General features: G+C 38.8%; 1 protein-coding gene and 1 long non-coding RNA gene across 2 annotated transcripts in view; one reads left to right on the plus strand and one right to left on the minus strand.

Moving 5' to 3' along the window:
• The window catches only part of LOC119655568 (SLIT-ROBO Rho GTPase-activating protein 1-like), a 134,661-nt gene extending 108,892 nt beyond the window's left edge, over window positions 1–25,769 (minus strand). The window contains 2 exon segments of the mRNA XM_038061499.1: window positions 943–1,308; window positions 25,251–25,769. Of these exon segments, the coding sequence (XP_037917427.1) occupies window positions 943–1,018 (76 nt within the window). The 5' untranslated portion in view covers window positions 1,019–1,308; window positions 25,251–25,769.
• LOC119655570 lies at window positions 7,625–8,363 on the plus strand. Its single transcript, XR_005249922.1, has 2 exons — window positions 7,625–7,841; window positions 7,915–8,363. It is a non-coding gene; the product is annotated as an uncharacterized LOC119655570 (long non-coding RNA).
• Window positions 25,770–26,842: the final 1,073 nt, after the last annotated feature.

The raw sequence follows: 26,842 nt of genomic DNA on the forward strand, positions 1-26,842 counted from the left end.
AAAATGCGTGTGACAGACAGACAGACAAGCAAACAGACAGGCAGGCAGTAAAGCGATTTTAATAAGGTTTTGTTTTACATAAAACCTTAAAAAAGGGGGAACTTGTACTTTGATTTCCATTTGGTTTTTTTTCCTCAGTTCCCAGAGCTGAGATATTTTGTCAATCAATTAAAAATGGACTTATGATGAAATCAACAAGTGGTTCCCGAAATATAGGGAAAATAAAAGGAGCTTTCAATAGCAAGTTCTAAAAACTGGGGAAGAAAAATCTCAAAAAATAAACCTCAAGCATGATTTTAACTCAGTTTTCAATATAATAATAATGAATTATATATTTGAAATAAGATACAATAAATAACTTCTTGTGCAGCGGAAAATCCAGACAGGCACGTATGCATTTGTATAAAGTATGTTAACACGCGATTAAAAGTGTTCGAGTAGACTCTCATATACTCAATGAACGTATCTTTATCCACACAAATGCAACGCCTCATACGATTCATAAATCCATTCAAGAGTGAAGGACTATTTGTATTCAGCTATAAATAGTCACCTCTTGAAATCAAAACCTTGACATAGTTTTCCGAAATATCCTCATCTCAAGTGTAGTATTCATAGCATACCTTGTAAGAACTTAACCCAAGGCTATAGAGAGAACATCACGGGGAAAGTTCTGAATGAGGATAAATTGAAACTCTAGTGGAATACTGCGAGACGGAAGGATAACACAATTTTGCCATTTGCCAACTAGGACGGGTAATTGTGTTTCGTCCATCGAACTTATGTTTCCATTAGCGTAAGATGAAAGTATTAACTTATCAAGAAACTGCTTGAGAAGCTGATCCATCCTTTGGAGTGTGTATTCAATGCTCTAATTTCATGCGGAAAAAATATCTACTTCAAAACTATAGATAACTGTATCTTAAAAATGTAAGAACTTACCTGGAAAAACATCTCGCATATCAGGACTGGGAGCATGTATCCATCCGTTTCGTTGTTGAATAATGCATTGGAACATTTTCGTTGTTTCGTTTTAAAACTCTTGGAAATTAAATTTTGATGGTGGAGACTTCTCTCTCTTCCTTCGTTCCTGTTTTTTACCGGAGAAGCTTTTTTCTAGTGTGATATACACACTAGTAACTAGTGAAATACACACAACACTGCACGGTAGTTAAATATTTATATATTCATGAAATTCACTCCATTTTAACTTTGTTTAAGGCTTCTGAATTGAGTTCAGAGAATATACTGAGGACATAAGATCCCTACTCAGTTACATGGTGGACGATAAAGGTTGAAGAGAAGATTCTGAAAGAAAATGGGGATTCGAGGTTTTTGACTCTGGTTAACAAGAAGGGTCTTTGTGTAAGAACTCACTTTACTTCCTACTAATATGAGTTTAATTTAATTGATAGTGTTGGCACAACAACGCTTATTCGAATACTAGTTAGAATTGCACTTCCTCCCCGAGAAAAAAAAATCAGTTACCGGTATGAGAGGCTCAACACGTTTTTATTGAAGCATAAAAACTAACAACGGATGTTCAATGCATTAGCGCTTTCCATTAAATTGTATTTGCGCTGCCAACCAACCCCTTTCGGCGTTCTCCATATGATTCATTCCTAATAATAAAAGGCCGTAACGGAAAGGTAATAAATAAAATTTTACAGCATTTTTCTTTTACTGCCTGAACCGCGTAGTAAGATACATTAAGCGCCTTATGAAGACGAGAGGTAATGCTAGATGGTCAGCAAACTAACAAAAGTTCATATGCGTTAGGAGCTGCCGTCAATGTGAAAGTACCTTCTGCAAATGCATCTTAAGCAAGGAGTAGCAGATGTTACATGCTTGTATCGATATATCACTGGTAAATGCATTTTGCTAGAAAATTGATGAGTAAGTGGAACCCATCCACACGCATCTGTTCCTTTTGCTTTCCTTTGATCCACTTCGAAGTCTATCCCATTGATGACGGCTAAAACCACTGTCTAGTGTTGGTGGCTACATGAAATTGCTGTTTTTATTGCATTGATAATGGAAAACATAAAATCAATGAAAAATTATCATTGCATTGTGAGCACTTTCACTGAAAAAAAAGCACGTCTGGCAATTAACATGAAAAATTGAAGAAATTTATTGAAATTACGTGAGGACCTAATAGATGGGTGCTTTCGTTTTCATTTGAACTGTTATGTAAGCCGCAACTATAATTATGTAGTTTATTGTAATTTGTGGCTGAATTTTGGAAATCTGAGTGGTATTTAACTGAACCCAATTTGGTGTTAACATTCTACAGTAAAAGTGAAACTCTGCTGATATCAATGTGATGCTCACTCATCTGACGATGAGGTAAGGTAGAGATCGGGAAACTCAAATTGAATGCTATTGCATTATTGGCTTTTGATTCCGAAATCTATTATTAAAGTAGTTATCAAAGAACTTCTACATTATACAATCCAGCACATCGTTTTTGTAACACCTAAGCAGAACACCTCTCACAAGGGCTTCCCGAGAAGCTTCCACTTTTGAAGCTAACTTATGTGCATTTGATGGGATCTACTGCCCGACTTTACTGAGTACACAGCCGTATCATATTATAGTATAGACAAGAGAACTGCGATCTCTTAAATTACGATCTACCTTCCCAACCAGCCATTTCATAACCACTCTTCATGTAGTTAGAACAAATGTGATAATCTGACAAACTGAACATATCAATTTTCTTATCAATCAGTCCTCCAAGACTTGGGTTCTTAGCAAGAAAAGTTACGAACCCTTAGACGCGTTTGAGAGAAGAATCCTCCGAAAAATGTTTAGCCTCTTACGCGCAATATATATTTCAGTAACATTTTTTAGTCCTGTAAGTTGGCTTCCGTATATTCTTAACTCAAAGTCATTCCTGCTTGTCGCAAGAGGCATCTAAACAGATAGAAATTTGTGGGCTAGCAACGTGAAAATTTCGAAACTTTACTGCTACCGAAACGTCGATAAAGCGCGGTTTCTACCGGAGGTGGCCCCGAATTGGATGTCGCCCGGCATATTAGCAGAACTGGATCTGCTTTCGCTGCTTTGTCTAAAATCTGAAAAGGCAGTTATCTCAACACAAATAAAAAAGCACAATAGTACTTTAAGAACGCAGTGTAACTCCCTTTAATAAAATAATAATAATATCTCAACACCAAGATCAAATTGAGACTATCCTGTAATAGTGTTCTTCTTGTGTTGTTATACGGGAGTAGCATATGAAAAATGACCTACACTGTCATCCAGAAGCTCCAAGTCTTCATACCATCGGAATACCCTGGTCTGATATATACGCCTAGGCCAGATATCGGCTGTTGCGGCATGGATGATGCTGATCAATCAGTCCAACTCTCTTCGCCTTTTATTTTGTGACTCTATGAGCGATCAAATGATGCAACTCTCCATTTCTTCCAGACGAAACGGAATAAGAGCATCATAGGCAATTATATCCCCGTTTGTGAACGCGACAAAGGCTAATGAAAAATCAGAAGAAGATAATTACAGGTCTGCCATAATAATTACGTAACATGCTGCTTCCAATTCCTGGTAAATGAGGAGGGATTGAGGCAACGTACTTTCTACTATCCTCAGTAAAACACAAATAAAATGCTGTGATCAGGAAAAAAGACAAATAAAGTATAGTTGGGAGTTCCACTATGCTAAATCCTACTTGATCTCTCTTACTGACAGGTCCCGTTTCAGGCAGGTCAAGAAAATGCATCCAACGCCGTTAACAACAAAATAATCATGTTGAGTCATAAGCCACTTCAGTCAAAGCGGCAGAATGGATCCCGGTCCTGTCGAGAAATGGGCAAGGGTCCGTGACGCATGGATGGTGTCAGGACGCAAGTACATTAAACCGAGCAGATGAAATACCTGTCTGCACGCTAAATATTAGCACCCTGACTAAAAAGGCCAAAAAACTCCCAAGAGGCTTTCGGAAAAGGCACATGGATGTCTAAGTTCTACCAGAAAGCCGATGTTCTAATGCGAAAAGCAGCGACATAGAACGCGAACGCGATACAAATGGCTATAAACTTCTGTTTTGATAGTCCACACACCTCTGTGGATTTCCGTGATTCAGTTAAAGAAGTTGAACGATTTGATGATCGGCTGACGAAGCTCACCATTATATCAGCTGATTGCACTATTCACTTCTTCATCCTGAGATCACTTACACGATTACCAAACATTACGAATGTGGAAGAATCGTAAAATCCTTTAACTTGATTCCACGATTCTTCCACATTCACACGATCCACAAAGCGGCAAATGCAACCCTCGGGGTCACCGCGGCAGATAAGCGATTCGTCAGCCAGGATACTTGGCTTACGATAAACTGGACACAGAAAAGAACTGGGACAGTATTGTGCCTCAGTGAATTCTTCATTTAGGTTATTCAGAAAGATAAAATATCATCTGACTGGCAAGAAAGCACCACAATTCCAATATGGAACGAGAAACGACTCCAGCAAAAAATTCAAACTATCGTCCTTTCCGGTTGCTGACCGTTGCCATAAAGAATGCGTTCCCTGGTGACAAACGTATTCGCAGATATAATCACCAGGTTTGTCAAGAACTGCGGAACAACTGACGCAACACACGCTGCGCGGTTATTCATGGACACTGTCACACGGGATATCCAACGTCCAGCACCCTAAACACTGCTTTATGGAGATGATGTTTTCCTAGTAAAGTAGCAAAAATGATCTCCAACAACTGGTCCCAAAAATGGAATGATCGCCTCACGAAACATGGTCTCAGATTGAATCTGAATAAAACTGAATTTTTTTCGACCGATCCCCATGAAACGGCCACTATTCCAGTGACCTACCCAGAACTGAGCGATTTAAATATATCAGGTCAATGCTATCAGCCAATGGAGCACTGCGTTATTAAATTGTTTCAATTGTGCGAAACCTGGATGAAGTGACGTTTCACAGTTGGTATTCTTTGTGATCGACATACCAACAAAGATCTCGAATCTAAAACCTATGGCTATGTCGTCCGTCCTGTCGCCCTCTATTGTTCTGAGTGTTTTCCGACTATAAAAGACAATGAACGGCGTCTTGCGGTAATGGAAAAGAAGATGTTACGTTGGACGTGACACACCTTGATTAGTTATGGAGTTGCACCGATCGTGGAAAATTTGCGCAGGCATTTGCGGAAACGGGAGTTCACTCGCCAAGATTGGTATGAAAATCGAAGTCGACGATAAACGACCAAAAGACCGACCGAAGTAACGATGGGTTGATACGCTGGCTGGGGATTTGAAAGCCTCGCGAAATCACCCAGATTAGGCCTTTGATGCAACAAAATGACGCAACTGATCACGACGAGCCGACTCCGCTAGTGAACGGCAGAAATCTAAAGAGAAAGAAGAAAAAGGGAGAGCATAAATGTCGCTAACATCGATAAACTCCATTTCTGACTTCAAATCTTCTGCAATAGATCTTAACAAGCATCTTACTTTACCTACTTTTTTTAAACTAAACTTTTAAATTATCGTCACATCCGATGATTATTCTATCGAAGAAAAATTTTGTGTTCTGCGAATTATATAAAGGAGCGCTTAACATCTGCGAGCCACTTGGGTCACGCTGCTCACAGGGCAGAGGTGAGGCAGTGTCTGAAGATTTGATCGCCTAATATTTTCAAACAAAATGGCTTTCTGTAACTGACATTCTCTTTGATCGATCACGATGATGGATCAACTAATGCGTCTAATTATGGTTTCGAATTGTAGCCGATTACCAAAAATAATAAAGTCCGCCTCGTGGTAATGGAGAAAAGATATTGAGTTGGGCCAGTGGTATAACACGCTACGATGACGTCCGAAATTATGACATCTACGACGGGATTGCTCCCATCATGGGGAAATTGTAAAGGAGGCACCTTCGATTGTGTAGTCATAAAATTCGCGCTGATGAGAATTCACTAGTTAAGATCGCCCTAAGCCTTAAAGCCGATGTTAAAGCGACCAATAGGGTAATCGAAACTGCGATGACTTGATACGCTAAATGGTGATTTGAGAGCTTCTCCACTTCACCAGAACCAACTCTATGGTCGAAAAAATTAACAAATCCGATCTGTTCAACTTGACTCGATGCCTTGCACTTCAGTCTAGCAGCTGTATTCTATGAGAGTAGGCATTTTTTTACCATATCTAGATTATAGCGCGCTTATGGTACTGTGAACACGGCGATAGGCAATTCAAGATGACTCGGCGATAGGCAATTCAAGATGACTCGAAAAGTAAGTTTATACGTAAAAAAATATCAGTGGAGGATGTACAGCACTATATAGTTAGCATTATCCTCTAAATGGGACATAATCGTTGTCGGTTTGCAGTTGCGTTTCAGCTCTCCACGTACTTCTGAGAAACCTATAATCTTTTTCCAATGTTCTGCCCCACGCATTTCCGAGTGACCCACTTGTTGACCACTCTGGCATAGTGGTATAGTCAGCAATGGATTTTTCGCCCTTTCTTAAAGCGGGTCCTATCCGCTGCTACTTTCCCCTTCTAATCAATACATTTACCAGTACTTGCTTCGTACTTTGATATAATTCTTCATTCGAGATTATGTTGGATCAGAGTACCCCGATGGCACCGCGGAAACGAGCGTTAACGATGGCATGAAACTTTCAAGTAACAATGGGGTCATTTGCAACAAGAAAGCACTGAACCACTTCAAGTTGGTGTTGGTGGTGTTTTTACGGAGTAGCGAAGAAGAATCTGGTGAAGATAGTCGAACACCTTCAATGCTCTGGCCCTTCATACAGATAGGAAGAATGTGAAGACTCATCAAACTGAAAACCTGGTTTTTATTTATCTTCAATCCGATTGTCCGTGCTTACTTCTCCAAATCAAGAGCCATTTGCGCAAAGTTCAAAACTGGATGGAAGAGCCAACATAGTTTACAAAGCTCGGAGCATGCAATTATTGAATTATGCTTTAGCCGACGCATCGTGGTAGTATTTCGGGTAAATATACAACCCAGGGCAGAGGTGAGACAGCGTGCGACGATTTGTTTCTGTCCTGATAAGAAACCGTAAAGCCTTCTTTGCCTGATATTTTTTGAAGTTTTGGGTGCTAAGCCCTAAACGAGTGGTGCATGGACCAAAAAAAGAGGGCGTGAGTTGCACCCCATCTGATCAGGTCCCACATCAAGTGGATGCGGACTTAGGACTCCCCAATCCTTAAACAAAGTGATAAATCAATTATGTATTCTATTGATTTTGCGGAACCTACATAGGAAAACTATGCAGCATAAAAAAAAACAGTGAACATATATATTCATCTAGACTGAGTTAAGAGCGACCAGATGGATTTCTTGTAGGTAACATATTTAGTGTAAAATATACTTAACAGACTTGCACAGGAAAGCGTTGACATAAATAATCAACAGAAGGAATTCAACTGCCAAAACTCGTCAATTTGTCAAATAGCTGGGTAAAATCTGTTCAAATCTGAAACAAAATATGAAGACATCACGAAGAGTTCTAACGACCAAATTGCTGGCGCATATATAATTATATATATATAATTTATATAATTATATATAATTTATATATAATTTTTGGCATGAAGGAAGACACTATTAACAATTTGGCATGATGTCACCTAAATAATAACAGTCACCAATCGCTCAGTATTATGGCGCCCGACAGTTTGTATAAAACAAAATCTAACACTTAGCAAGCATTCAAAAATATTTTGGCTTAGTTTCAATTTCAATCCTACACGACATGACAGTTCGCAAAATGCTCGGTCGGCAGTTTATAGATATCTTTTCTTGCAATTGGAGATTGACATGGTGAATAATAATTCTTTCTAGATCAAATTTTCCAAACAATAATTTACTTTCTTGGTCTGCATTCTCTTTCTAGGTTGAACGTACATACCTCAGATGTTACCTAAATACGTTCATCGAATTCGAAGATATTTTCTCAGATTCTGTTTCGTGATTCATTGAGAACACGACCCGACATTTTTTCTTTCCCAGATAATATATTTATGTTTTTTGGTTCGCAAATTTCGGTCTTGCTGATCCACTTCCTTTCTGACATCCAGTCAAAAATTCAGGTCAGGCTTGTGTATTAACTCGAAGAAATGATTTTTCACTTTTCCTGGGTGTCTGCATGTCTATTTGACATTGGTGGAGCGGAAAAGCTTCAGCTGCAGAGTAAACAACAACGGCTCCCACTGAATTACCAAGCGTAAAAATTATATAAATGCCTGCTGAGTTTATGAGGTAGGTGTTTTCCGTTTCGCCCAAGCGTATGTGCTCATCAGTAATCAATCGGTTGTAAATGCATAAGTTTATACCTCATTGAAAGAGAATGAATATTTTTTGCATGGACTGCTGATATTGGGAATGACAATCAAAGAAGTTCATTGACTCGTATTTGATTTGCATGCTTGATCAGAAGCACTCTACAGCGTTGATTCGTTGTGCTTTCGCCATTAATTCCATGAACGTAACGATTACATGATTGATTAGTACCGCTTTCGGGAAACAACAACTTGCGCTACAATTTAATCAATATTGATCGAATCATTTTTGAATGAAAGAAATGTAAATGACATTCAAATTAGTACCATCAAAGGAAGTTCAATGCGTTCATGGTGAATCCTTTGAATATATTTTTTTGATCAGCATTTGGAAGAATTTGGATAACTGTTCAGTGAGAATGAAATAGGTCAAGCATATACGTTGGTACTTCAGCGAAGAATGCACGCATAGTGATCACGATTGATAAGCGTTTTAGAGTAATGAGTCCTAATCTGAAGAGGCTAAAAATAGAGTGGTCATTAAAAGGGCATGTTTCTGGAGATATTGCTATAGAATACCGAATTAATTTCAATGCTGTAGAAAATGCGTCGTAGATGTCTCAACAAATACATCGGGAATGCGATGCTCTTGATCCAGTGATAACTTGGAAAGATCAAGGCTAGGCGAAAATGCAAAGGAACAACTCTATCTCCTTGTTTTATAGAGCATTCTGCCTGGAAACACTAGATGGATGTATGCAGCAAGCGAAGTCATGTACGGGGGAATCCCATGGAAAATCAAGGAAGACAGTTCTCCACTGGAGCTGGACGAATATGTGAATTGCAAATCACAGAAAAGCCCATCCAAGAGCATTACAAGAGAAGGGGAAGATGTTGCGCCGTCCACAAGCAGATAGGTTCACTTTAGAGTAGAGTATTGTGCGTAGCGAAGTTTCATAGTCGGTCGACCCGAACAAGATCTTTCATCTGCCTGTCTCCTTGAAGAGACCGTCGTTGTTCAAAACGTCCAGTCTGAACAAATGCTCTCCACACTGGAGGACCTTTTAGGGGCTCTCGCATGGTGTACCAGCTTCCGGGTGGCATCAATCCTCACCAGGACTTGGCTGCAGACTTGAGCTTCCTAGGAGTGTTCAACGCAGGCTGCGGGTTACGATATGGTAGAGGTGGCTTCACTTTGACAACAGCCTTGCGTAACAGACGCAACATGGAGGTCCAGAAATACTTGCTGGAGGCTAGCCGGTTTGTTGTCCGAATACCGGGGTGCGCAAGATCACGCACCGATCGAAACACTTCCTTGCGAAAAAGTGACCGTAATATATGACCTATGTCTACTTGCGTCAAATTTTTTTCTGATCTTGCGACGTTGATGTTTTCCAAAGTTTCGGAAACTAACCAATACGTGTCACCATGTTCAAGATCTTACCTAAGTGCTTGATGACATGGAAAGGGTGTTCTTTGACCATTTTGATTGTAATTCTACCATAGTCACATGCTTTTTTAGGATTGAATTCTGTGTTCGTTTTAGCAAATGAGAGTGAGAATTTCGAAAGTTGAACTTTATTTTTCACTGAATCTGGTGTAAAAATATTTTCCAAATGGGCCGCGAGTGCAACATGCTTTTCAGCGTCAGGCTAAATGTTCTTTTGGTCTTTTCAAATTCCTGCAAGCTTTCCAAAGAGAATAATCAGTGTCCACGCAGTTAAACCTTTCAGGTAGTTTTGCACACTATGCTTATATCTAATAGTTCAGCTTTTAACATTGCGAAAAGATCTTAAATTTCGTTTTTTTTTGTGAATTATTTCTCAGATATACGTAGAGCGCTTATATCAATTGGTTACCCCAGCTGAAATCGTTTCTCGACGAGTATTTTTTGTAATTCCGAAATCGATAAGATCGGGAGTTTTGGAGCGATAAGCCGTAAGTTAGGTTCCCAGATGGAATGAAACCATATTTCTTTGCACCGTTCAGAACATTCCAAAGGTCCTTAGCTTTTGGATTAACTAATCGGGGCCCCAGTGAGTATTTTCACGTTGTAATTTCTGGCAACCATGAATCTATTGCCATGAAGCGAAAAAATGTTTTCACATTGTTTGGTAGAAAAATAAATAAATAGAAAATAAAACCTAAGGAGTTTTAATCACGATATCAAAAAAGGGGATCTCCATAAGGATCAGAATTGGCGTGCAAACCATATATACAAAACAAAAACTCAAAGGCGTAGAGGTTACGATTGGGCAGAAACAAAAATTTAAGCTAAATCTTAAAAACTCGACAGTTTAGTAACAAAGGCGCCTGGGGTGACCCAAGATCAAGCCATCGGCTCCTTATCTCAGGGATTGCTAGTTCGATCTTGTTTTGTGAGTTATTATCGTAGTCTTGGCATTATAGAAAATAATAAATAAAAAAAAAATTGAGCCCCGATTAAGTGCATTGCCTACCGGGCAACATCCGACGAAGCAGCATGTATGTCAGCAGGCATGGTCATCACCTCTATAGTATAGTGCAATATATGCAATCTGCGAGTCCTATACCTAGCATCAGCAGTTAGCGCCTCCTAGAGTGGTAAAAGCGATACGACGATTCACCAAAAGGCCGTTGGACTTACAAAATTATCTCAAATGTTTCAAAAAGAATTAGACAACTACATGGAGAAGTTAGCTACGACCTAGTTAGTACAACTAAGCGGACACAGAGAGGATCGCGTATATGTTTATCATTTCAGTCGTGACAATATTGTCTTGAAATACCCGCGATTTCCCGCACACTGGGAAGAAGTGGGAACTATTGGCCTGGCACGGCTGTCAACCAAGAATAGCTTCGGAAATAATTTGGAGAGCAAGGAAAAATTTTGATGGCGATTCACTATAGTCTAGTTACTTATCACCTTTCTTAGAAGCCTCTTCTTCTAAGAAAGGTGATGAGTAACAGCGCGAGAAGCAGTTAATAACGGAGCCTGTTAAATGATGTAATACCACAGTGTCAACCCGGCGGGAAAGGCGAAGGAGGTGTGGGTGAAGGTCTGTCAGAACCTTATGGCAGCAGTCGGAGGTACTCATAAATTTTGAAACTTTTCCAACGAAACAGACGGGCAAACAGTGAATCACTAGATAACGCCGACAGTGCAACAATATGCAGAACACTTTGGTCTAGGATTCGCAACCATAAGGCGAAACCATATAGCGAAGCTAGGGTCACTTTTGACGATCGGCTGCTGAAATAAGCTAAAAGTAATCAGCAGAAAATAAATTGCTGCAAAATATACAGCGCTATCGTCAGTAGTTGAAGTCCCATGAAATGAATTAAACTAGGTTTAAGACGAGACGGTAGTTGCAAGAGGATAACGGGGAGAATATTTATGAGATTTCAGCTTTTTAAGTATGCGTATCCACGATTGTTTAAAAAAAGATAGCAAACAACCTTCCTGAAAACGGTGTCTGTTTTCATAACAATGCATACCAGCAGGTAAGCTCTTTTATATTAACATGTATTCCTTTATCTGCACGTATACATTCTGCACACGACATAAGTATATTTTTCAAGTTACTTGAAAGGTGTGGAGGAGGTTGGAAGATAACTAACAGATTCCATTATACAGGAGCCCCTCTACATTCGAAAACTAAATTTCTAGAGGAACTGATTCCGAATGAAAGATACCCGAAATCCAGGCATAATTTACTAATATTTCAGAAGTTCTCATTTTCGTTTCCACTCGTTTTTCTACTACTTTTCACCTTCGTTGTGTTGATTTTAACCATAACAGTATTAGTTTCAAATTTCTGTCGTGAAATTTTAAACATTTTTCAAAACAACCGTAAAAATTCTTCTGAAATCTCTATTCTGACGATATTAGTTTTGCATTTAGTTCATCGAATATTCCCCGCAGCGCTGTCCCACTTTGATATTCAATTGGAACCCATCGCTTCAATAAAACAACACATTCAATCAATTTCTATCCAAAGCAGAAAAAAATTAATATCGAACCGAAATCAAGAGGCAACCAACAACGCCAAACGCATTAATCTCTGGCCATATGCTGTCTGCTCAATGGAAATTGCGTGAAAATTCACTTTTACTTTTCGCGTCTGAATCACGGATAACGAGAAATGATAGATGTGTGTGCATCATCGTACTTCATCAAATTGCAGGCCACGTAATAAAGATAATGATAATAATTATGATTATGATGATGCAGACGAGCTGGTTTGCTGATGCACCGCATCAAATCATGAGACAGGTGGAATAAATTTTACCTTAACGAGCGAAAAGTTTGCTTTTGTTGCGCGTAAGATAAAATTGCACGCATCTAAACCGGTTAAATCGCGGCTGATGTTGATGCTGTTAAGTGATGCATCGGTGCAGTTCAATGGCTTCTTCGGACAGATTTCTTCTAAGTGGAGGATGTTCCCGATGCTTCCATATTCAAGAATGATACGGGCTGCCGTAGTTTTTGACGGGCAGAGTGAGTTCTGCTTCACTGACTGATACGAATTATATTCCCCTTGTACAGATTAATTGATATCATCCAATAAAATCTATGCATACTTTGGTCTACACGAAATGCAAATTAGTCAGGTATTTTATTTACTGCTGAGCAATGAATATCTAAGTCGGGATTAGAGCCATTAATTAGAAATTTAGTTAGTTAAAAATAGAATGCCCAAAAAAGCAATGATTTTCAATGTAATTTTACTAACAATCTGATAGCCCTCACTGAAAAATGGCACCACCATACCAGATTGTAATACAAAGAACCCCTCCTGGTTTTGAAATCTCGTAAGATCTCGCTTTAGATAACACACGCTGCAGGTCGAGGTGCTCGTTTTCATCTTATTTTTCCTCTTTGTACCTCACTTGTACACTCCTCGACAGCTGTTTCTTCAAAATGTTGTTATTTCCTTTAACTGCAATGGTTTGTGCATGTTGTGATTCCTCCTTGCGGGCAATTACAGCGAACTTGGAATCAAGTTGTAGCTGTTGTTTTTATTAGCCCATCGCAGATGCCCCTCGGCCCATGAGAACTGTTTGAGAAAGTAAAAGTTAAATGCAATACTTTTCATTGCATTATTTGCAATCTTGCAGCCTAGCTAATTTATAATGCGAAAATGCGAGAAATTCAATTGATTTGTTGGCAATTTTCTTTCTACTTGGAAACGAATAACTTCATTTGTGGCAACGTTTACATGGGAAAAAGGAGTACCAATTAGTAAGTTGCACTTTCTTATGCTTTCATGAGAATGTGAAAATTTATATCATCTTCATTGAGAAGATATCAAAGGGAACCGTTTGTTTTGTTGAGCAAATGTGGTTTGATTTACTTTCTATGCAGTCGGAGACGTCCTCTGTATTTTTAGAGACACTACATGATACATTGCAATTTGCATCATCAAAAAATTTCGCTCGGAAATGTTATAAGCGCGAAGTTCGAACTATACGGTGGGTACGGTAGAACCTTCCATCCAAGCTCTTGAAGCTTCTAGTGCGTCGTTAAGATATGTGCGGTTGCAAGGCCCTTCCTATTGACCAATTTTGGCCGTTTATATTCGAGCGCCAGCTTGAGCCTGCTCATCCTGCAATTCTACCTAAGACACAGCAAAACCTTCTTAGTTCTGGATCTGCGTTTGGTGATCATTTTCGCTCAACAGGATCAGATAAAAGCCTTTCTGGGCTGTTTTTATCAAATGTCAATCATTATTCATTGACAACTACCAACAATTAAGGAGCGATATTGTCACGTTTCAGCAAAGAATCCCAGGCTTCAAATCAGCCCCAAGAAATCTTTCGCGTCAAGTCTTGGTGATAGCTTTATATTGAGCTTCTTCTTGAAACCAACCTTACACAAATGGTTTATTGGCCGGAGAAACCATTTCCTTACAAAGGTCCTCTTGCCTAGAGGACTTCTTAATCCTCAGTTCTATGTTCAATCTCCAATTTAACTTAGGATCCAGGATCATACCCAGATACTTTGCATTCGAGAAAAGAAATAATGTTTGTTTATTTAGCTGCGTCTTGGTGCTGAATAGCATCGGCTCCGTTTTGATTGGATTTATGTCGAATCCGCATCTTACAGTCCATGGACTCACCTTTCCTAGCGCTCCCTTCATGATTTAATTCATAACCGAGGGAAACATCCCTGGGACCAATATCACTAGGTCGTCGGCATATGCCATCACTTTCATTGTGATTATATCCAAAGGGGGAAATTATCACCGTTATCTGGTCAGCTTAAAGAACGCTGAATATACAAAACACACTCGTTTTAAGCATAATACCCACCTTATACATACATACTGATACTCTAACATTGTGATACTGATGACTACTTTAAGAGTCTCTTGCGTGTGGTCATTTAATCGTGAAATTTAATTGGCTTAAATAAGTATCGAATCCAAGCTCATCACAGGTGATTTCCGATGTTAGATATAGCATTGGTGACCTACAAACCCAAATTATCAACAATATGGGCTTCTATAGGTATCTGGGAATTCAGGAAAGAAATCAGTTGTGTGTTTAGCATTTGGAAAATGTTTCATCAAAGGGAACCTTTTATTTGGTGAAGCCAATTTTATTTGGCTCATTGTGTATGTAAACTATTTATATCTAAAAGCGGTTCAAGTCTGCCACAGGGTTGTGGAACGTAATGTTCAAGGGGGCTCCCATCCGTACCGAAGGAGACTACCATAATCGGTTTTACGGATGTTTAGCTGAGGTTGTCATTTTGAAAGAATCTGAGGAATGTACGATAATGAGACCTTCAGTGACATAAAAAGGTAACTGAAGATAGTCGAGCTGAACCTACCAGAGCAAAAGGCGGAGGTAGTCTAGATTATAGACCGTACAAAAAGGAATATGATTAGTATTAGTGCTGGTGGTCACAGTATCCTGTTAAATCGGATTATTAACTACCTAGGTCTGATGATTGATCCGAAATACAATTTTAACGAACTTTTGGACTATGAGATGAAAACTCAGTACCGTCTTCGTCGCTAGAAGTGATTTTTATCCAGCATAGATCGATATTTCGGGAACAAGTTGTTCCCTTCTTCAGTGCCGAGCGTATAGGCACGGATTAATTATTCTGGAGTATGCAAGAAAGCGCACTAGTGCTTTGCTAGTACAGATGATTCCTGATATTGTATTATCAGATAAAGTCGCATGTTACGCGTGGCCAGTATGTAAAGTGTGTGGGAGCAGAAGACTAAACATGAATTACCCTCAGGCGAGAAGAATATAGAATTCGATACAGAACGTGATGATTATAAGAAGTATCTGCTCCGACTAAATGTATGCTTCGATTTGTCTGACATGTAGTTGCACCCCCGAAGACTCAGAACATGCCATGCTCTACTGTAGGTGTTTCCCATAAAGAGGTACTTTGGAAGATTCTCAGCGCAACTTCATAAAACATTTTCGTGATGCAAACAGATTTTCTAATGCTGTCTCATTTGATTAACTTGAGCGATGTCCTCGTCAGTAGTTGCGGGTTATGGCCATCCTGAAACTAATACGGTTACGTGGAAATTCAGCTGATCAAAAATTGCTTTGGACTATTTTAAAAAGTCCCCGGATTGGAATATCGGTTTGTCAAGGATGTTTGAAAAATAACAATTAGATTACATAATGACTGGAAAAAAAATTTTCCTCGTATGAATACCTAAGTTAAGCATTTTGGAAAATGTTTAGCATTCAGATGGAGCACCAATTGGATTCTTATTGGATGAAAGATAAGAATTACCGCAACTGAAAAAAAGTATTAAGTCGGCGTTTTCATGAATTTTTATTCGCCACGAAAAAAAGTGAAGCCGAATCGACCAGGATCAAGAACAGCCTGCTCAAAATACCATAATTGCCCTTGCCAACTTTTATCTACAGAATCCAACTTTCTTTGCTTAAAGTTGTATGTCCCTGTTAACTATTTTGACTTGTTAGTTATGCACATGCTACTGTAAATATATTGTGGACATTATTTAGAAAACACTTGATGAAGTACTCTCGACGTTTCTAAAAAGCAATGAATCAGCCTCGACGAATCAATTAAAATTCTTTGACTTGCTACTTTCCACTCCATGCATATACTGTAATATTCCATTAACGTTCAGGTAACTGAAAAATCATCTCCATAAAGTTTTATACTTTATTATTATTAAAAATCATGTCCACAAGCATAAATGAAACAAAGAATGTAATTTGCCGAAGTTATCTGCAAACTAGGCACTTAGCATTCTCGGAAGAGGAAAGGTCAACAAAACTAGACGAACGTAAAAGGCATCTAACTCTTTCAAATCCAGCTACATCACAAAACTTTGTTCGAACCTATATTCAACAATCACCATTACGCTCTTCTGCTAGCACACATTCAATTCAATCAATTTGTTGGCATAGTACATAAAAGAACGCTGACATAAATTCTTCATTATGTGCTAAACTCAAATCGCAATCCTAGTTGGAGAATTGACACACAACAAAATCCACATGAAACAGCTCATCATCATCAGACCGAACTTAATTGTAAGTTGGTCTCGTTATGTCTTGCTGATTTCCCTCTTCTTGAAAATGTCAGAAAGCAATCGATAGAAAGTCAACTGCTGGATGTACTACAAAAGACTTGGTAAAGCCGATTTGATGGCTTAGCATTCTCCCCTTCCAAAGTTCTAGCAGCCGATTAGTCCCCGTCGCACAAGGCAGATGGGAGTCAAAATCTAGAACGACTGAACGGAAAGAAGGGCATAAAAACGTAGATGATGACTCTATTACTGATGAGGTGTTTGATTAAATGGGTTCAATGTTGGCTAAACGCTTGGCAGAATGTTCAGCAAGTACCACTTCAGTTACTCGATGGAATAATGTTCTGCAGGAGAGCGTGCACGACATGGAGGCAAGGAAGAACTTGTAGATTTAAGTACTATTGGAGGAAACTGTGGTTAAATTGGATTTCCCTGCGAAATCCTCCTGGGAACATTCGATTTTCCTTTTACCTTTTATTCGAAACCTTCAACAAATTCGTGCGACGATGCACAGGTTTATCACATTTTCATCAACCTAAATCATTCTTCTCTTGAGCATGGAAATATCAGATACAACTAGAGATTCCAAGTAATTTCACGGAATATAACACCCCAACGTGCTCATCAACCAGTTATCCCCATAAGTAGGTTAAAACAGCTATCAGTTGTGCAAAATCACTGACAGTTTGTATTTTAATGGTAATTTTTATTGCGTAATAAACTCCATAATGAATAATTCATTAATTTCAACAATCAAGCTATGCTACTGTGAAATCGCATTGCCAACGATATGTGAGGTCCTTCTGAAAGGCGACTGAAACTTTCTTCACGAATCATTAAAATCGCCATTATCACTCTGTTACCATATTGAAGACATGCAATGATTTATCAGATGTTTTTATTGACTTGAATCTTGAAGGGCTTCAGTTCTTCCACTTCGCGTGTACATCAACAAAGATTAAATGCTACAACTGAAGCTCCAATTGTTCGGAAAAACAATTAAATGTTGACTTTTGCATTTTTCGTGTGTGTCGCCTCACTGAGATCCAAAAACATTTAATTATGGATTGCCAGGAGGCACTCGTTCGAATGCAAGATAGCGTGATTTATTATGGAAGTCAGTTGTGAAAATGAAGTTTACGAGAGGTTGGCCCTTCTGCTGGAATTGTTAAAATGGGAATTATCAATACAGGTATCGCCGGATTTACGAATACATTAATTTAGACACTCGGTTATATAATCAGCTTCTCAACACATTCATCTTTTCATGAAGAGCTATGAAAGGCTTTTTTTTTATTTGAAGAACTTTGGGCTCACGATTGTTCAATTTCGATGTAGATCTTAGTGGAAATTTTGTATAAGCACTGAGAGTTGATTCTGAGAATACTTTGCCAGGAATTGTCCATTTATGGATCTGTGTGTACGGCGATAGTTAAGCATTATTAAAACAAGAAGAAATACTTAATTAAAATAGATCCAAAAAATGAGAGAGCAAATTAGTTCCTTGATTCATTATTCCAACTGTGAATTTTTGACTATACTCCAGTAACTAACCCAATTTTTCAGTTCACCAGAAGGAAAAACTATACAAATTAAAATTTGATGTTTCTACGTGGTTCCCCATCTAGGTGTTGACAATTTCTAACAAAGCTTAACTTCGGTGATGGGGTAATGACTCCTTGAATTCACTTAATTAAAGTTCTATAATAATAAAGTGATGTAACGTTATATCGTGTTTATATGTGATTGGTAATTTCGACGATGTTAACTGAAGTTTACTTGAGCGAACATAAAGTTTTTCAACTTTAAATTAATGACAATCCAGAAGAAATTACCAATTTTTCAAATCAAATTAATGGTTTCAGCACCAAATCCATGTCTTTACAAATCAGTTTCACGACTTTTCAAATAAAATTTATAATTTTCCAGATCAAATTCACGGACTCAAACTATTGTGTAATCTAAAAATTAAATAAAATATTGGTATGAAAGGTGACACACTCCCCACACTACCTTTTAAACATAGTTTTTTTATGTTATGTGATAATTTGATCTGATTAATTTTATTTAAAAAAATATTAGTTCATTTTAGTATAATGATGTCTTAAGATGCACCTTATCGGGTTATCGAGTGTCACATTATGGCTTATGTTGCTGTAAAGTCTTGCACTTCTAAGGTAAAAATAAAGGGGATTGTTTTACAGTAAATTGCGGAAATGGGGTAGCATATTATTGCTATTGGATGGTCAGGGTAGTAGAGGTCTCGGTGGAACAATGTAAACCGCAATGAAGGTTATTTCGAAATAAGTACCTACAGCCCTGTTACTCTGATCAATCTACACGTGGTGTCAGCTGATAGCTCTCACAAACTCCAAATGAGCAAGAATTAAAGGCGGTCCTGGAAATGCTGGTATTCTAGGAAATGAAATGAATTTGCCAAAGTCCTACACAATTTTTACAAGAGGAAAGTTATCAGAAGGGGGAGTGTTTGGGGGTCTTATTCTCAACGCCAACTTTCCATTCCATTGGCAACTTAACTAAATGAGCCAGCGAACTTAGTTGACGAACAACACATCAATAGAAAGAACGCTGAATCAGAACATCAAGAGCCATAAGCGATGTGTATTGGTGATGACGTCATTGCAATCTGATTCGCAACATCTGAGATCAGAAATACCACACGAGTGGCCAAAGACTGTTATCTGTCCTATCTACAAACAAGTCCAATAACAATACGAAGCCATACCCAAGGAAATAGTTTCGTCTCAGTTTGTTGGGGATTACTGCTCAACGAGGCCGCTCACAGTCTGTTAGTCCTAATAAGAGTAGGCTTCAAAGCACGAGCCCTTGATCGAAGATAGATTCCAGTGGCCATACGCGGCAAGAGATATGAGGAAGAGATGATTATCCCCTGGTCCGGTGATTTCTCAGCCCATAGTTTTTACTCTGGGTTTGAATTTTCCCTATGCGACAAAAATGTTTAGCTCTGCTTTGTTAAGTGAGCTATTGGCTCTGGTAGAAGAAGTTTCTAATACAGAAGATAGGGGATAGAAAACACTTCAAAAAGTGAGTTCTCAAACGGCATGCCTCAGTCTGAATCGTGGAAAACAAGTTTGTTTGCGAGTTAGTTACAAAGCAACTTTGGATTTGTTAGCACTGATGAAGGGAAATATCGGTATTTGCAAGACCAATAAATAACACTAGCGAATAGAAAAAGCCAATTTTTATTATTTCAAATAATTTAATCGCTAGAAATACCGCGTTATTTCACTCAGATTAACAGAATAGCCAATGACCATTAACACACTGCCTTGCTGTGTTACTAAAAGTTCTCAGCGCTCTGACATGGTAAGTACATTTGACACATTGGAAAGGCCAACTTAAGCACTTTGTCGAGGCTTTTTGGTAAGATGCAGATAAAGCCAAAAGAATGCCATATAGTCATAACGACGAATCTGTAAAGCTGCTGGCAGGCCCATTGAAAGCGAAGGTAAGGAAGGGAGATCGATTTTCTATTTACAACGCTTACGTAAAAACTACCATAGATTTTTGCATATCTTTTTGAGCACGAAATCCGAGAATGAAAAAAAATTGTTGGGTTACTGAAACATAAAGACGCAAAGATCTATATACCTCCTAATATTCGGTGATACATAAATGAAGCTGGGATAATCCGTTATATGGGGGAGTCGAGTACAATAGATCCCTACGGTTTGAGCGTTCAGAGGTTATACCTCATGATAAAAAATGTTGTTCTAAGAAGGTGGTTCTTAAACCTCAAAGAGGCTCAAGCATAAACTGCTTTTCCAGATGCTTGATGCGCTCCGATCATCGCATTCAATGAATGTGCTAACAACAGATTGGTCTATTCCTGCCGCCTACATCCATAACAGACAAGAAACCCTCGTAATGCATTCCTTAGTTCGATGCTGAAGCTAGGTTGTATTTACTGGAGCCAACCTATTGGTCAGTACACTGAACGCACGCATGGAAACAGATATCTTCCTCTGTACCTGGAAGGTCTCAAGACATCCCATTTTGAAGCAATTTGATTGCACAAACTGCTGGCAATTTGCGAGATACCTCGCAGAATCTAGTGTGAACCATCCCCTCTGGCAAAATTTACGAAATTGAAAGAAGTTATTCTGGAAAAAGTTTACACTTGCACATTTTATAATCGCAGTGGTATTCGATAGATTACGTCCTTGTTACATAGAAGACTAAAATGGATCTTAATGGTTTGGAAAGGTAGTCGGCGTAACATCAGAGAAAATCAATTTCCTGGGACTGAGAAATTATGCGGAAAATTCGGACTGAAAGTTATGCACTCCCATCTTCCTGTTGTCCATTCGGCGCTGTCCTCTTTCGCTCCTGACTACGAACATATTACAGGGTGAATGCTGAAATAATTGTCAGAGAAGGGCCTAATCAAGTTGCTACAATTAATCAATGCAACTTTCAGATTATAATGCGTTCCGCGATAATGGAAAGTAGCTAAATCAGGGAGGGAGCCAAATGGAGCCGAATTATATCGACCAATATCGCTGCTCCCAACTACTACTAGGGAGGGAGCCAAATGGAGTCGAATTATATCGACCAATATCGCTGCTCCCAACTACTACTAAGTTATTTGAAAGGCTTCTCCTTAAGAAATTTGACAAAATCATTGTGAATCAAAACCTTATACTAACTCACCAATTTGGTTTCCGTGAAAAACATTCCACAATTAAACAAGTAGACAAGATCAAAATCCAGTTGAAAATGCAAATTCAGGTGTGAAAGGTTTCGTATATTTCCTTTATAAAAAAATTTGAATGGACATTTGTCCCATAAGCACCTAGCTCGTAATATCTACACATATTGCATGAGAATATCCACTTTTGCGTGATATTGACATTCATAGTCTTGAATTTGCACAGAAGCGACAACTTTGACCTATTATAACTTGGTTAATAATAGTGCGGTTTCCACCAAACACTATTCCATTTGTGATAAAGCCAAAATAGCAAGATTTGCAAATAACAATGCTATTCTTACCACAGGTAAAAATACCGAGAAAGAAAAAATGCAGCCACAATAGCTGGCTGTTTGGGAGGAATTCTCAACACACCATCGACAACAAATTACAAATTTACAAGCATATGGACGTACAGCATACATCTTTGAAGCTGTTCCATGGAAAAAAATTGAAAGTCATACAAGCTTTTCAAAGTAACGTGCTTAGAGGTTTAATACACGCCCCTTGGTAGATAGGACCTGAAAAGACAGATGATTAGTGAGATCATCAAAAAGCATTCAATTAAGCATAGGCAGCGATCACATTCTCATGAGAATAACGGTATTCAAAAATTGACAGATATCTAAAGTGTGACAAGACGACTGAAAGAAGAAAATTCGAATGACTTACTAACATAAAGGATAACCTGCCTAATGACATAAGCTATTGAGGAACAGCTACTTCCCCAGCAAAGCCAACTAAGTTGTTTGTGAAACTAACATTTGCAAAGAAAGCTGCTAGAGGGGCGGCAATTGCATTGCTGGCTACGTCATGCAGTAGAATCCACTCTCTCAAAATGCCCAACGAGTGGGCCCCCCAAAGAAAATTGACGCAGAACAGAAAAGGAGTGCAGGCGTTTTAGAAAGTGCATTTCAGGTAAACGCGAACGATAGTGCATAAGTGTGACGAACTATACCCCATCAAGGGGTATGACAACCATACCATGCCTGCAAAATAACATGCTTAAAGTTTTTAAAGATGTTTTTCGTTTAAGAACGGATATATTTTTAATCTTTATATTAACTTCATTGGCCACGGCAAAATAATTCTAGCCGTACTTGTTGTGACTCCCGACTTCCCTGACTTGTCGGATTCAATTGTTCTACTCGGACCTCCGCTATTCCTTTTCTTCTCTTTCTTGCAGTTGTCATAGTACGAAATCAATCTGTAAAATGCCTTTTTGTACCACTTTAACGATAAAGGGTTTCCGCTTTTCGGGCAATTGTTTTCTAACAGTACACTAAGTCAAAAATAGCACGTTTTTCTCCGACCAATCCACCATAAATTGGAAAAACTATTTTAAAAAATTTTTTTGTGGCCAAAAAACGGCAAAAAAAAACTTTTATCAAAAATTAATGAAATTACACATGTGACTCTATATAACAATTCTTACAAAATCCTATATAACATATAAAATAAAGGTTAAAAGTACAATCGATTTTTAACCAAAAACATCTTCAAAAATACGTTTTTTTCCGACACTGGAAACAAGCTCTATATTAGACTCCTCATGATCTCAAAGAAGTATATTTGACATACCCTGCTGAAACGTCTAAAAGACGATCTTTGTTTTGAAAAGGATGGTAACTGCTGAGGAGGAATGGATGGCTTACAAGAATATGAAAGCAAACTGTATTGGTCCCGAAGTGAAGATCCGTCTCAAAAAACTTAAAAAGCAGAACTTCATCAAAGGAAGGTTATACTCTCAATGTGGTGGGATTGGGTAACGTGGTGTTTTTGAACTTCTACCAAGGAGCTGAATGATCAACTCGGCAGAGCATTATTGGGAATTGGATATTTTTGAACACATCTCTCATCCGGAAGCGCTGTGTGCTCGTCAATTGTAAAAGACTTGTGTTCCATTACGATGAAACGGAACCACTCACATTTTTGTTGAATAGCCAAACATTATTGGAGCTTGAATGGGGTGTGCCACCTCATCCAGCATTGCCGTCTGACCTTATGCCACCAGACTTCAGCTGGTTCAAGACTTCTTCAACACCTTCTTCAGTTTTTCGCGCATAAAGACATTATGAATTATGAAGCTCACCGAAAAATGGTAAAAAGTCATCGAACAAGATGTTCTTCATAGAAATAAATGACTTTGCAACATATCCAGCAAAAAAACAAACGCAATGAGTTTTTACGCAATCCATCTCAAGACTTTTATCAAACATGCGATGCAAGTCATAAAACAATTTGGGAACCATGTTCAAAATTTATTATATTTTTGGAAGAAAATAATCCGTACTTTTGTTAAAACTTCAATACTTGGCAAACGATTAGAACTTGCACAGACCAACGAAATAATCTATGTACCACTCAGCATATTTGTAGAGACAATATTAAACACACAACGAATTTTCCGAATTTTTTGTTTTTGGGAGTCTTATCATATAATAGTCGAGAATATTAATACTCTTACATTCACAATCTTATCGGATAAAAATATTTCGGCTTGGGTAATATTCTCTCGGATAAACAATTTCTTGTTCTTAAAACAGCAGATCCAATCCAAAGGTCCCGATTTGATCTCCACTGACTTTAACAGGAAATCACTCCAATTTCGGCCTTAGCAATCATAAGAAAACATGAAAATCTTTCAGCACGATTTCCACAGCACCAGGAAAACATTCTCAATATATTCGCAATGGAACGAAATAAACACAAAATGATGAAAAACTGAATAACATGAACTCGTACAATTTCAACATTTCTAATTTACATTAAACGAAATTACATTCGTGTTGGACCAAGGAAGCATTTAGTACGTTTTGCAACATTTTACTTCAAGTGCGCCATTGTAATCTATCGTGGCTACAGTACGCTGGCGTGTGGTTACCACAGGTTACTACACCTTTTATTATGTCCGCTCGTTCTTTTGAATTGAGACCAAGAGATCGCGATCATGCTGCTAGATAGCGTAAAAAGCACGTTTTATTACCCGGCACCGTGTAGATTTGCAATGTCCCGTAGCGAGCATTCGAAATACGACTAACTACACGCCGTTCGAGCTAGTAATCCGCACTCAGATGCGAACACTCGAAATCTTTTCGGGGGCTTCCAAGAAAGTACGCACGGATTTTAAGATCGTAAAGCTTCTGCGCGAACAAGCGTCGGAACCCGATTCCGAGCCCCAAAATCAAAACAAGACGTTGCGGATCCCAACTTCCCAAGTCCGTTCAACTAAGACCGCAGCGAGACGATACCGCAAGCGCCGTATTTGTTACGATCGGAAAGCAAATCAAAATATTTGATCATGCAGTTGGGAAAAAGCAGAAATAACTAGCGCCACTAGACCACCAGAACAACCGCTCGACCCCACTTTTCCAAAACTCTGCACGCCTGATAGCTGGTGGTAAACAAAAGCAAGGCAGGTTTACCATACAAGCAAACGTCGAGAAATGTTAGACATGGCGGTGGGAATTAAGTTGCAGAACGCGAGATACCAACAGGCCAGCAAAGTGTTCGCTTTTGCTATTGATTGATACCCGAACTTGTTTGTTCAGAAAGCAATATCAACTGTGCAAAATGTTCTCCATTCGTCCAATTCCAAATGAGAATCAATTTGAATCAAACCCGCTTTCGTGGAAACGACCATTCATTACTATCTATAAAAATCATAATACAGATTAAGCCACAATTCACCCACCACTCATCGGCCGCCAAATCTTCACTTTTTTTGATTGGAAACGTTCTAATCTGGTGTTCAAAAATAAACGATCTTGGAGATCTTTACGGTCCCAAGCAGAACAATCGTCCAGTTCCTCTTTGAACTTAGTTCCCTGATAAACACACGATCAAACATCACAACGGCTATCTATAAATATTTCTACTTCCGGCCATCACATGTCTGTCATTTGCGATTATCCAAACGGAATAATGAATGCAGTGCACACGTAAATGCATTTCTAATACGTAACACGGCCGTTCTGGCTGATCGAAGGAAACCGCCCGTTCGGGGGTCGCTCCAAAACCGACAATGACAAGAACTCTCTGAATGATCCCCGTTAATTAAAAGGCAACAATAAATGATCAATGAACAATTGTTATTCAAACCCGACGCCGTTGTTTATGCGTAGTGTACCGTATGACAACAGACATTTTCGCCAGTTACCGCACTTCGCACTCGCGCACGGTATCACTGCTCAATGACTCCACCATTGCGGTTTTCGGGATCGTCGTGAATAAATTCACTTGGCAATGTCAGATACTCAGTCTTGAAATTCAAGATAGCTTATCGCAACCATCATGATAATGACTCAGATAAGGATTAGATAATGTGACGGTTCGTTGAGAAAATTGAGTGTGGTCGTCGGCATTTCGGGAATTACAGAGCTACAACCAGAGCAGCAAATCCGCCTTATATGATGCAGGCACAATTATTATTCAATATTTACTTATCATAGATTAATTTGAATATATGCAGGGCGCAAAGCAATTGAGCGAATTTGAGTGTATTGGAAACTGCGATAATACGATTCAATTAGTTCCGGGTAAACCCACGTTAGTAATCAATTCTGCGCCATTATTGGCATAATTCACAAATAAGTAATCAATGGTTTGACATACGCAATATGAATAAAAATAGTTTCCAGGTTATTGATAAATACCCAATCTCATTTGACATGTAGTGTCATCAAGCAGCATGACATCGTTATGGAAAAAAACTCCTCGAATTCTTCTTCATTTAAATGCTTTTGGAGATTTTGTGTAAAGCAAAACTTTATCAAAATCGGTCTGTCTATCACACGCGTTTCTCTCCAAAACACCTAGACCATGCAGAGGAAATTGGTGGACATATGGGAACTATTCAGTCCCACGCATATGGTGAGTGGGACAGTCGGAAGTTATAAACCAGTGACATCACCTGGAGTAGACGACATCTTCCCAGCACTACTCTATAAAGGCCGAAAAATCATCTTAGAATCTCTAAGGGTGAAAAGGGGCAACATAGGCTTGGGTGGTGGTCTTTATTTCGAAAGCGGATGAAAAGGATTCACACTTAATCTTTCAAAGCAATTTAACAACTATATTGGAAGGTGCCAACACGTTTACCGGGCAGGATTGTCAACTACTATAATACCATTCACTAGGAAGCGTAAACTACACCTGCGAGCCTAACGGCTGCATGGCTTGCATGTGAAACGAAAGGTGAAATATGTGAGAATTACAATTACAATCAAAAATTACTCTGCAAGACGACGAGGGCTCTGATGACTTGCAGGTCCACAGAAGGCAACA

Source organism: Hermetia illucens, chromosome 4, assembly GCF_905115235.1.
Source record: "Hermetia illucens chromosome 4, iHerIll2.2.curated.20191125, whole genome shotgun sequence".
Taxonomy (NCBI): Eukaryota; Metazoa; Arthropoda; class Insecta; order Diptera; family Stratiomyidae; genus Hermetia; species Hermetia illucens.